Genomic DNA, 12,895 nt, shown 5'->3' on the forward strand with positions numbered 1-12,895 from the left:
CTACTGTAAGAACAAACATTGCCTGCTAGGCAACCAAACTCCTAGATTGGATCCCTCATAAGACTGAAGCAGTGCAGGGAGAGAGAGAGATAAACTAAAGCCGAGAACATTGCTGTGTTTACAATAACGTTTATCTCAACAGAGCAATCATTTCAACATCCCTGCAGCCCCGAGAGGAGCGCGAGAGCCGAGGGCAAGTATCATCTGCAAGTCAGCTATCTAGTCCTGGATCCGGTTTCCATGTAAAATACACAACTCAAAATCCCATACATAGCCTCTCAAAACAGATAAACACACGGGAATCGGCAACAGAAGATCCTTTTGGCTAGATATTGGAGTGGACAGGCTGTCGCAACGCATTTACAAAAGACAGAGATCACAACCATAAAACTGTGGACACGAAGGAGCCAGACATGGGGAAAGCGAAATTCGGCAAACGTGATGCAGATGCGATTGCGTGTTGTGCACGCATGTCGAGTCAAAAGGAACTGGCACGAGAAATTATGTTTTGAAATAATATCATATGATTCACAAAACATTATGAGAGTCCACAGACACAGTCGGGGCAGGGACACAGCAGCCGTCAGAAATGGGCTCATAGATCAGAGCATGAAAGCAATATTCAACTACAAAGAGTAAGTATCTGCAAAATGTACAGACTTCACTTATTAGATTCATAAATTTAGATATGAAATATATTAAAGAACCATGTAGGCAACCACTTATCGTATTTTAAAACCATATGCCATTTTAACAGTGGGTTTGCCAAGTTTTCGGACTTTTATTTCTATTTTATTGTGTAGCGATCTGATAAAGTCAAAGCTCTAATACATAGGTAACACACAATACCACATAACAATATATTATAAATGTTCATTCAGAAGTACAATCCAGACAAGATGAAGCAGGTCAGTTGGCAAAAGCTAGTGCTGGTTTTGATAGAAATCCGATTCCATAAAGACTTGAATACTGTTTATTTTTCAGTATATCACAGGGACACAAAATCGTTAGAAAAAGCTCAATGAACCCACTGAACTGTATTATATCAGTCAACATGTTCATTTCACAAAACCACAATCATTTACTGTAAACACAAGAATCCTCATTCAGAACAGATGTCTCTGAAAAACTGCCAGAACTTTGTCTAGTATTTCAATACGTTTAACACAGCAACAGATACCAATCATTCGAGTCAAAGTAACTGATGAAACGGACAATGGGGCCAGACACTACGACCTGCAATAACAGAAACAGCTCAAAAGGCCCTGGTTCAGTTTTCAAACACAAAATCTTCCCACAAACTTTTAAAAATAACTCAAACTTTGCAACACAAAGAAAGAAAACACAAGGCGGGAGATAAGTGAAAGAGCTGCAAAAGGCGGCGCAGACGAGAAAAAACATTGTGAAGAAGACAAACAGGACATGAGTGACCTTGGTTCCTCTAGAGGCCTTCAAAGTGTCAGTCAATGAGAACATAGGAAGCTTGAAGTATAAAACCGGCGTTAACTTGTGTCTAATTAAAGATTAAATGGGTATTATGCAATTAAGTATCACTACATTAATGTCTATATTGGTTTGGAGATCATGTATGGAATATTTGAACTGGCTAAACCTTGACAAGAATTGGAGGCGTTTATCTTTTGTAAGATTAAAAGTAGCAAAGTAGGCAAGAAAAACAAAACAAAACTCTAGCTCCTACCGATCACACAATGGGAAAAAAGAAAATGAATGAATAAGCTACTTCTTAATTTTTGATACAAGGCAGAGTAGACCGTGAACACCACTGCCTTTCTATTAGACAATCTTGAAATTATTATGCATTGAACATGTACGTATAACAAACCAATGTGAAAAGTGAGCCTGCCATTTGTTACTATTTTGCCTTGGGTTCTACACTGCCTGACTAAAAATAAGGTCGCCACTTGGATTTAACTAACTGTTATGATCTGGGGTCTAGGTTCAGCACCTTATGTTCCCAAAAAATTAGCAGACTGGCTGAACATCCTGAATGACGAGGTTATTCCGTAACTGGATTTCTTCTTCCCTGATGCAGGGGAATTTTCCAAGATGATTGTCATCTTGCCAGGATTCATCGGGCTCACATTGTGAAAGAGTGGTTCAGGAGCACGAGACATCCTGGACTGGCCACCATGGAGTCCAAATCTTAATCCCATTGAGAATCTTTGGGATGTGCTGGAGAAGGCTCGCAGTGGTCACACTCTCCCATCATCAAAACAAGATATTGGTGAACAATTAATGCAACACTGGATCTTTTGACATTAGCTTTTGACAAGCTTATTGAAACAAAGCCACAGCAAAGGCTCATTGTAATCAAAGCTAAAGGTTCAACCAAATATTAGAGCGTGTGACCTTGTTTTTGTGAGTGTGTGAGTGCAGTGTATAATCTAAAGCGGTGTCCCTGCAGAGTTATAGAGCCTCACCAAACACTCACAGGCAGTTAGATGTGAAACTGAACTCGATTTTCCAAAACAATGCCACTTTATTGTGCCTTAAAATGTTTATTAGTTGGAAGACGCATTAATGGAAAATCCTTGAGACATTTTTGCTGTATCACCATTTCTAAAAATCAACTGCTTTGGAAACTTAGAGCAGCATCCAGATTTTTAGTCTCCACCCTTTCGGCGTCTGTGTGAAAACTGTAAGATGGAAACAGCACTTGACCCACGTCTGCTATCATTTTACTTATCATGGTTTCCACACACTTGGCATTCGGAGTCTGGAATAATTTAAAACTCTCTTCAAAAATCGCACAAACACGGCTTGACAGTTGGAGAAGAAAAAAGATGGTTCAGCGGCGCAAAGAAAGTGCTTGAAACTGATAACCTGCCAGCCCAAAGGAGAAACAGCCGTAAACTCCCAGACATATTTCATTACAATGGTTTAATCCTATTTTAAACTCACTCAACCCAAAAGGAATATTCATCTAAACATGGAACAAAGTTGGATAAAACACTTCTCCGTTGACTTTTGATTGATGAGGCAGAAGCAGTCATAAACTAGGCCAATGCCAAAAGGTGTAAGCTGCCAACGACTTTTCAAACCTGATAAAGGAACGCTAAATCACCCACGACATTTTTCCAAACAAAAAATAAAAAGATCTGGAAATTCTGCCACCCTTGCAGCATAATAACCATTTCTTGTATTTACATTGGGAACAATAAAAGCCCTTAAAAATGCAAAGCAGCGCTGAACAGATGACCCTGAGAGACCACCATTCACCGCCTCAGTGATGTTACAACAGTACCTCCTTGTGGTGTCTGTGATTTCTATGAATCTGCAGACAGTGTGCATTTAAAACAGAACAAATAAAGAGAAATAAAATCAAAGCTTGTTTTCCTCTGGTGATGACAATGTAGGACAGCCATTGTTCATGTATGTTTTGTTCATGATATTCAAAAAGGTGCTATTGCAAAAGTAAATAATAGTTAAGGTTATATTCCACCCATTAAAAGAAGAAAGAGTTCAGGTAATTAAAATTTAGACTGATTATCCACAGGTAAATAGTACCATATGCAAGTAGTTCTCAAAGGTCAAAGGTTTGGAGACACTTTTTATGTATCAGCTTTTTTTTATTTTCAACATTATTTACATTGCGTGATTCTCATTGAAGACATTAAACTATGTGAATGAATGTACTCATTGAATTATGTAGGAAACAAACAAGGGTGAAATAACACAAAATATGTTTTGTATTTTAACCTCTTAACCCTCACCTGAACTGAGCACATTTTCTCCAGTTTGGCATTACCCAAATAAAAAAGTTTCTTGAAAAAAGCGTCAAAATAGCAAAAAAACGAGGATGAAATATGCACCAAAAAGTGACAAAAAAGCGATTAAAGGGACTATACAGAGTTTAAAAATGTTAAAATTATGTATTTTCCTCCCCCTACATGTCCCAGCCATGTCCTAATGTGTAGAATGAGCTCAGACCTGTTCATCACAACTGCCTCTAAAATCCTGCACTATCACTCAAAAAGGTGTTAATTCGTCATGCATGAGCTTAATATAGAAGGTGCAGTTACATGTATGACCTGAGGTGGCAGTAGTGAGTATAAAAACACAAACTTTTGTGTCGCAAACACGACACGAAAGCGTAAAAAAAAACGCTTTAAAAATGTGCTTTAAAAAGCAGCAACAACGCAACAAAAAAGATACGGTCAGTTTTGTAGATCTTAGCTTTCAAATGAGACATTACACTGGCCTATAGTCTGCAAGCTCCAGTCGAGAAGCTTTGAGATTTTGGGTAACTGATCGCCATATTAACAGTTTCTTTCCTCAAGCTGTGATCACTTTAAACAAGGCACTTTAAACAAGGCACTTCTATATTTATCTGTATGGACTTTTATTGTACAGTATTTTGCCCTTAGGCTTTTAATGTGGCATTGTTTGTTTGTTCTGTTTTTTATATTGTGTCTTTTTACGTGTTTTACATATCGCACTTCGAGCTCTTTGCACATTTTTTTCCAATGTGGTTTTTTAAACTGCAAATGGCCAATAAAATTAATCTGAATCTGAATCTGAAAGCTGCCACCCTTTATTCTTGGCATTTTCTCAGGTCGTCATCTGAGGTGTTTTTTATCAGTCCCTTGAAGTCAAAACCATTTCTGGTGACAACATCGTGAAGCTCATTGAAAAAATGCCAAAAGTGTGCAAAGTAGTAATCCAAGCAAAAAGCGTCAATTTTTAAGAATTTATGTCAACTTTTTGTTGTTTAAAACATAATTCCATATCCCTTTAATGAGAATCTACAATGTAAACAGTCTTAAAATAAAACTTTTGACCGGTACTGTAGGTAGTTGAAAGTGTAACGGTTTAGCCAGCTCTTTCTAGTGCGTCTTGTTTCCTTTAACTAATTCCCTGCTTTGAGTGGCGAACCTTTAAAGGTTAGGTATAGATTCGGTTTAGTTATTGATAGATCTCGGCTCATTTTAGTTCATTAAATGCAGTATTATGCCTGGGAGGGATGAGAACCAAAGCTTTAGAGGCAATGAACCTTTTGATTTTTGCTGGGTGTCTTTAAGCTGCATATGAAGGCAAGCAAACGTTTCGCAGTACATGCCATTACTCATTTAAAGTCCTTATTTCAGTCACTAAGCTTTAGCTAATGGAGACTGCACAGGCACAGGCAGGGCTTGAGCGGTGACAGGTTATTTCATATCCAAATACGCAAATAAGTAAAGTTTATGGAAATATTTACACAAACATCAATTGCATAACCTTCCTTTAAATGTATTTCTATGTGAAGTCTTTATAGTCAATTCTAGGTTTCAGCAGGGATTTTTCATGTGGTTTCATATTGTAAATTCTGCAGTACTGTATAATCACATTGCTGTCTTTATAGTTCCAGGCTTGCAAACATGACACCCACCTGTTCTTCTTCGAGTGCTCGTCTTTGCCTTTCTTGACCCCAAATATCCGCGTGATCAAAGTACTGAAGAGGAGAGTGGAAGAGTTCCTCACCTGGGAACAAAACCAGACCAAGACTTAGTTACAAAACCTGGCACAGCGATCAGAAACAGTGACCCAGCAGTTTCAAACGGGCTCGGAGACAGTGTGTCGTGTATATGCTTGCGTCCGCCGTGTTCCTCTGCTAAATGTAGCTAAACCTGGAGTGGAAAAGGAACATTGGAAGTCTTGTGTGAAACCTCGGTGCTGTTGGGATGGAGGACATGACGAGTCTGGGTTTTGAAGATCTTACAAGTCAGGGGCCAAAACTAATCATTTGCTCTTAGAGTAAGATGAGCTAATGTCTCTGGGCTGTATCTCAAAATCGCACATAACACTCATTCATACATTTGCGAATAAAATGTTTCCTTTCATAGTATTTAGAGCTTCATTAATTGGAAATGTGGAACTGTCACATAATTGTAACAACAAAAACATAGGACACCATGACATCTCAATGGCAGAGAAAGCCATTGTCCATGTCAGTGGTTTCATTTTGATTTGAACTTGATCTAAGCCAGGTGGAAGGTAGAAGTCAAGTATGTACTGCTAGTTTCCCTAATCCTTGGCTACACACAGTGAGGTGTGTCAGCAAACATGTCAAATCTTTGGGTGACTCCTCGTGATCAGCAACGGAGGAGATTAGTGGTGTTTGAATTCATTTTGAACTCACGGCCCAAGCTGCAGAGGTGAAGCCCAGCACCGCAGCCTGCATCCCCTCTGACACAAACGGGATGATGTTCTCCCCCAGACGAGTGTCTCTGTACAAGGCCCGGAGGATGTTGAGAGCATGGACCTGGGAAAACAGAAAAAATATATTCATATATTGGAAATAAAAAAGCAAAACAGTGTGATATACAAATCTGGTATCGCTTTGTATTGAGTAGTGACCGTAAAAGATGCGCTATGCAACTTTTATTTAAAAAAAAAAAAAGGTGATTTCGGTGCATATTTGACCTAGTGGCTGTATGGATTTGTTAGCTCAACACACTTACTTTCCATCCCTGAGGCTCCTATGAGGCTTATCAACTTAACTTCAAGTTTTGAACATGAAATCTATAAGTAACCATGGAGACGGTTCAATCAGCAGTGAAAACCTACCAGAAATCCTAAAAGCAACTAATCATGGAGCATCTTACGGGCCACCGGGCTGGTAAGTAAAAGCGCTAAGCTAACCACATAAGGCCACTAGGTTACTGAAAGGTCAAACACGCACTTGTATCAGTTTCTTTTGACATAAAAAGTTGCATAGTTTACCTTTAAGTAATAAGGAAATAATAAGCATTGGTAATCTTCTTAGGTAGCATATTATTCATGGCCTATAAATTACTAATACTTACTAATACCTTATTAATACTTAACAAGGACCCCTTAATACAAAGCATGACCACAAATATCTTATTAGCAAATAGAAAACAATGTTATATTATTTCTTCTGTGATCGTTCCATCTGTAGGTTGCTTCTTAGGAATTGAATTTCATGTTCCAAGCATTTGCTACAAACTACAAAGCTATACCTTCAGCCACAGAGAGGCTATATTGACCATTAAGTCCCCAGTAAGCCAATTTGCCCACTCCTGACTGACACACTTTCCCATCATCATAAAACCATCTGCTGCATTTGGAAAGAAAGCTGCAAAGTGGCTCCACCTTTTGTGTTACTGTATGTACAAATCACCAAATATGTGGAAACTGCACTTGGCCTCGTTCTGCTATAATTTCCCTTATCGTGGTTTCTAACGGCTTTTTCCGAAACCTCAAAAACATTCATCACAAACAGAGCACTGAGGGTTGCGAGAGTCGGGACAGCGTGCGGTGTACACTGCTACTGGGTGGTCAACCTGAGGGACGGTGGAGCGCTCGGTGTCCCGATCGGGGGAGGGCGTGGCCAAAGCGATCAGCTCCCGCATGGTCATCTTCAGCAGGCTGCAGCTGGAGGACTTGGGTTCAGATGAGAGGAGCGCCTACGACAAGGGAAACAATGTAGAAGTAATGAGCTAGAATGCAAGATTAATAGAAAAAAATATACCAAAACAGAAAAGCTATTTTTTTTACTAGAAAACAACAAAATATCCCGTCTTTATGGAATCTTCGCATGTTTAACCCCTTAACTCCCACCTGAACCGAGCACTTTTTCTCCAGCTTTACCCCAATCCAAAAGCTTCTGGGGAAAAAGGTGTGAAAATAGCAACAAAACGGAGACGAAAACAAGGATGAAAATGTGAAAAAACTGAGAAAAAACTGACGAAAAAGTACAAAAAACTGACAAAAATTTGACGAAAAAATGCGAATAATTTAACAAAAAAGTGACAAAAAAAATAGACCAAAAAAAAAATCAAAAAATTTGACGAAAATGAGATGACTGCCCAACAAAAAAAGTGATGGATAAAAATCTGATAATGTGAGGAAAAAGATCAATTTAGTTTTGTAGGTCTTAGCTTTCAAATGAGGTGTTACACTGGCCTACAGGATTTGGGTAAAGCTGAACTGGAGAAAATGCCCTCGGTTCAGGCGGGAGTTAAGAGGTTAATACCACAACATCCTGCAGTTTAGCGCTCTACAAACTATATTCTGAAATGCCTGCAATGCTTGGACTAGTTTAGCAGTCAATTTTTCAGCCTTGTTTCAATTGTAGATGTTTCTGGACACATTTAAAGGGGTTAGATGCAAGTTAACCATTTTATGCTCACCACTGCCACCTCAGGTCATACGTGTAACTGCACCTTCCATATTAAACTCGTGCATGACGGCACTTCGGACCCGAATCAACTCCTTTTTGAGGATTTTAGAGGCAGTTGTGGTGAACAGGTCTGGGCTCATTCTATACATTAGAGCATGGCCGGAACATGTAGGGGGAGGAAACTCTGTATGGTCCCTTTTAAGTGCATAAGGTGGAATAAATTCTGATTAGAATCTATTCCTAATTGCAGTACTTGTCGAAGAAATAGTGTACCCCAAAGGTTTGATCGACAGACATTGGACGATGGGCAGCTTTGGGGCAAAAATAAAACAAAACAAAAATGTATGGAAAAGTTCAGCGAAACCTGCAGTTAAAACTGTTTTGGTCCATAAGTTGTGTGTTTTCTATGAAGTTGGAGAAATTAAAGTTGATCACTGCTTGAATCAAGTTCAAGGTATTTTTAATGTCCCATGGAAATCCACACATTGCCACATTTAATCGGTTGAACATGAACTTAACGTTTGAAGAAAGAGTAAAAAAAAACTTCAAACTCCCACGCACGTCTGAATATTTGGGTCCTTTGAGCCGGTGTCAGCGTGAGTGACAGCCTGAGAATGTGGCATGTTTGTGAGTGGGAGCACAGTAGCAGGAGGTGACAGCACTGGACCACTGTATTCAACACAGAGAGGAGCTTTTACTGTGGGGCTGATGGGAGCCAGCTGTGTCTGTCCCTGCGCCCCGGAGAAGAGGCAGGTCTGGGAGGGGTCCAGTCTGGCTCCTGTGAAGTGTTCGGGGGCATTAGGGCAGAAAGAGAGAGGAGAGGGAGGGAAGGCTGGTCCTGCTCTTTCGGCAGAGTTCTGAGGGCTTCTCTGTGTTGGAATGAAGTGGAAAAATGCTGCCTGTGTGTTGCCTTGTTTCCCTCGTCACTCTCCAGCTTTCCTCTTTTAAATTATGTAACATGTATTCAATTAATAAATTAAATCAACAATAAAATAGTGTGATACTGTATCTATATACACATACTGGTGTTTGTTATGTCCATTATACCTACATCTATGAAAAAAAAGGCAGAATCAAGTTTTGCGTGTTGGTGCTTCACATGTTCCAGACTTGGTGTTTAGTTACTGGTCACAAAATATTTTCTACATGGTGTGAACATTTTGCCATGTTTTGGTGTACATGCCCTAAAAAGCAGTTTAGGGCATGTAGGTATGTAAGTATGTAATATTTTGTGACCAATGACTGCCTTCAGTCTGGAGCCTGTGCACATCATCAAGTCCAGGATTTCACTCTGAGAGATACTTTGTGATGTCATTTCTGCCATCTTCTGGTAGATTTTCAATAAGTTTTAAACTTTTGTTGAGCCCCTGAGAAAGAGACAGCTCCATTTTATGAAGTTCCATCATTCCTGAACTCCCATTTGGATGAGACTCCTTTAAATTAAAGTTGAGTGTCTGATCAGTGTGCAAATGAAGAGTTCATTTGCCAAAACAAATAAGTGCCAAAACTCAACACATGCTTGCAAATTACTCTGTACATAGCACTGTACAGAGTACTGCCAGAGTCACTCGTGACAAGTTCTTTATCAAATTTACACAACTTTAGTTGCCCAAGTGTCATCTGTAGAGTACAGTAACAAATATCCAAAACGATTCTGGAAAAAAAATCTGCTTTTGCAAATTAAATCTTCAAATACTTATGGGCCTATAAATGTAACATCTTTGAGAGAGAAGGTTTAAAATCAAAAGCAAATGGGGACCAATGTAGACCGTTAGTAATTTAAACTATTACATTACAGCTTAGTGTTTAGTATCAGAACCAGAATAACTTTATTGACCCTCGAAGGAAAACTATTTAAATTCACAGACATTAGTAAACTTCGACCAAGAAAGAAGAACCCTTGGAATGGGTACAGTAAAAAATATCCAAGCAAAAGAAAAACTGTTGAGTGTGGAATTTGAGAATGTAGGAACCTCGAGGACATGAATGGCGCTTTATTTCAAAGCAGACAAAGAACTTGAATGAAATCCGGTCGCTCATTCATGTATTTCGAATTATACAACGCCAACATTCCTCGGTCAGACCAGAAAAGGCCAAATGAGCAAATAAAAACTGGAGAGGGGCAGTGATGTCAGCGGAGCCCGGCACGCACCACAAGAAACCAGCGTCTCCTCAGACAGGCTGATGATACAACATAAAACTGAGTGCTGTCTTTGTTTAATTGGGCTCTGGGCTGTGATCAGTGGTTCACAGTGAGTCAGTGAGCACAGTCAGAGGTGAGTGGGAACAATGAGTAATGAGCGGGTCACTCCGAGGACAGAAGACAGTGTTATAATCAGAGCATCAGGTGTTTTAGGTATGACTCTAAGAATAGGACGAGTTACAAGACTCTGTGTGACCTTTCCGTGAAGGTAACCACACGATTAACTAGGACTTCACAAAATGAGGAAAAAGTGTTTGGTAACTGTCTGGCAACTTACGAAAACAATACAAACCAAATCAACACACTTTGTTCCGTTAAATGTGCACAAACTACGAAATAATTGGTTTCTTAAATCAAATTGTGTCACAGCAAGACTTCATTGTTGTATAGTTTGCCGTCTTTACAAACAGAAGAGGAGTCTAACTTTAATGCCAACTGAAAAACAAAAGGCTGAGGATGAAGAACTGTTTGTCATATGTATTTCATGACACGCTTTAGTGACTATTGTTGTGATTTGGGGTAATATATACAAGTGCTTTACAATAATGTATTAATTTATTTAGTCTGAACACACCTGGATATAGAAGGGGATCCCAGCGCTGCGCCGCGTGGCACACAGTTTGGACGAAGGATCGCTGGATTTGACCTCCTCCAGGACTTCAGAGAGCCAGCGGGACGGCAGCCTCTGCAGCCACTGACTTCCACTTCTGAAAAATAAATGTACACAATTCAACAAATGTATTTCTTCAGCTTTGAATATACAGTAAGTGGACAACACTAAGGGGCTAATGATTCTGTCCAAACAATCTGATTTAAATGAGCTTCCGGTATGTACATCACCTGGCTTTTAAGTGAATTGTCCATTTACTGTAATCCAATTTGTTCTATGGATAACCTTTAAGGGCAAATGTTCAACAAACAATTCAGATAAGGGCATACATTATCCATATTAAATCAACTACATTAAGACAAGATCTGCATTAAAAATAGGTTCTGTAGCCATTTGGAAGACATAACGTTCAGGTTGTGGATTTCTTTAGAGCACACATACTGTAGGCTAGCACCAAGCCATTATCAACTGTATATTTGCATCGTTGTTGTACAATGCACAACAAAGGCCAACTCCTAAAGGAACAATTTCAAGGTCTGATCATTAACACTGTAAAAGCTATGCATTATTTACTTAAGTGTTTTATGGATGTCTTTTATTCTATTTCTAAGTGTCTGACACAATACAAAGGAAATTCCTGGTCTAAACTTACTAGCACATTTACACTGTTCCCTGTGGCATCTGCGCCCTCAAACAAAAGCTAAGAATATGATGTGAAGGAGGTCTGGTGAACACACACACCCACGAGAAACCGCTGGTGCTGGGAGCTGCAGCTGTTTAACAACTCGCACTGAAGCAAAGAGATCTCAAACCGTCTAATATGGAAGACAGAGGAGAGCGAGCCTCGGCTAAAACGCCTGATCGCACACACTTAATAAACTTAACAAACTGGGTAAAGGACGTGCGACGAGCCATAACATGAGTTAGAGAAGAAGCAGATTTAGTCTATGATTTTAACTGTGCTATAATGTTGTCCCCTCGTATAAAACAAACCTGGAGCTCTGATTTTCATCATTGATTCATAGTTGACCAATGTTGCACATATTCAGTCATTATTTATAGCGCCTTTCACGGTCAGAAAGCGCTTTACATGAGACCATTTTTTGGTAAGCTACGTAAGTAGCTTCAGTTTCCCCTGGGGCGACTCTGTCTCCCTCTGACCACCATCATTCACTCACACACAGACATCATTCATCCTTGCCTATTGTGCATGTATTTAGTGGTAGGGGAAACCGGAGTACCCGGAAGAAACCTACACAGACACAGGGAGAACATGCAAACTCCACACAGAAAGGCCCTGTTATTTATTTGACTACATACAATGGAAAACATGGCACTGTAATTACTGTTTAGTTACTGTTGTCATGATAGGGGTTCCTGAAACTCAGCTGAATAGCTATAAACGCACTTTGCACTGATCTGTTTGTTGAAGATTAAAGGAACAGGCCACCGTTTTTACATACTGAGATATGTTCTTACCTTAGCTTTGACGAGTTCTTTAGGACCTGTCTGGTCTTCCCCCGTGCCTTCAATCACGTAAACACAGCGCAGACGGCGTTAGCATTTAGCCTCTCCCCCTCTCCTCTTTAGCTCCAAAACAGGTCAAGATAGAAGCTACCAAGCTCTTCCACGTTTTCTCTATTTAAATATGGTTACGTGAAGTGTTACACTACAAAGTATAATTACACAAAATTAAACAATGTGGATTTTCTAAGTGGATTAAAGGGGGAACTATATTGTAAGGCGTAATAATACCAGGAGTAGTTCAAAATCCGTGCAGTAATCTTTACTTTACTGTGCAGTAATCTTCACTTTACTGTGCGGATGCCAAACTACTCCTGGTATTATTACGCCTTACATTATAGTCCCCCCTTTTATCCGCTTAGAAAATCCACATTGTTTAATTTTGTGTAATTATACTTTGTAGTGTAGCACT

At 39.5% G+C, this 12,895-nt stretch overlaps 1 protein-coding gene across 1 annotated transcript in view; it reads right to left on the bottom strand.

Annotated features, from left to right (window-relative positions):
* The window catches only part of thada (THADA armadillo repeat containing), a 133,232-nt gene that overhangs the window by 96,993 nt on the left and 23,344 nt on the right, over positions 1-12,895 (bottom strand). The window contains exons 22-25 of the mRNA XM_079560560.1: positions 10,924-11,056; positions 7,308-7,430; positions 6,140-6,262; positions 5,390-5,481 (exon numbers count right to left, since the gene is read on the bottom strand). Of these exons, the coding sequence (XP_079416686.1) occupies positions 5,390-5,481; positions 6,140-6,262; positions 7,308-7,430; positions 10,924-11,056 (471 nt within the window). The remainder of the gene's footprint in view (positions 1-5,389; positions 5,482-6,139; positions 6,263-7,307; positions 7,431-10,923; positions 11,057-12,895) is intronic.

The sequence above is a fragment of the Gobius niger genome (assembly GCF_951799975.1).
Source record: "Gobius niger genome assembly, chromosome: 7".
Taxonomy (NCBI): domain Eukaryota; kingdom Metazoa; phylum Chordata; class Actinopteri; order Gobiiformes; family Gobiidae; genus Gobius; species Gobius niger.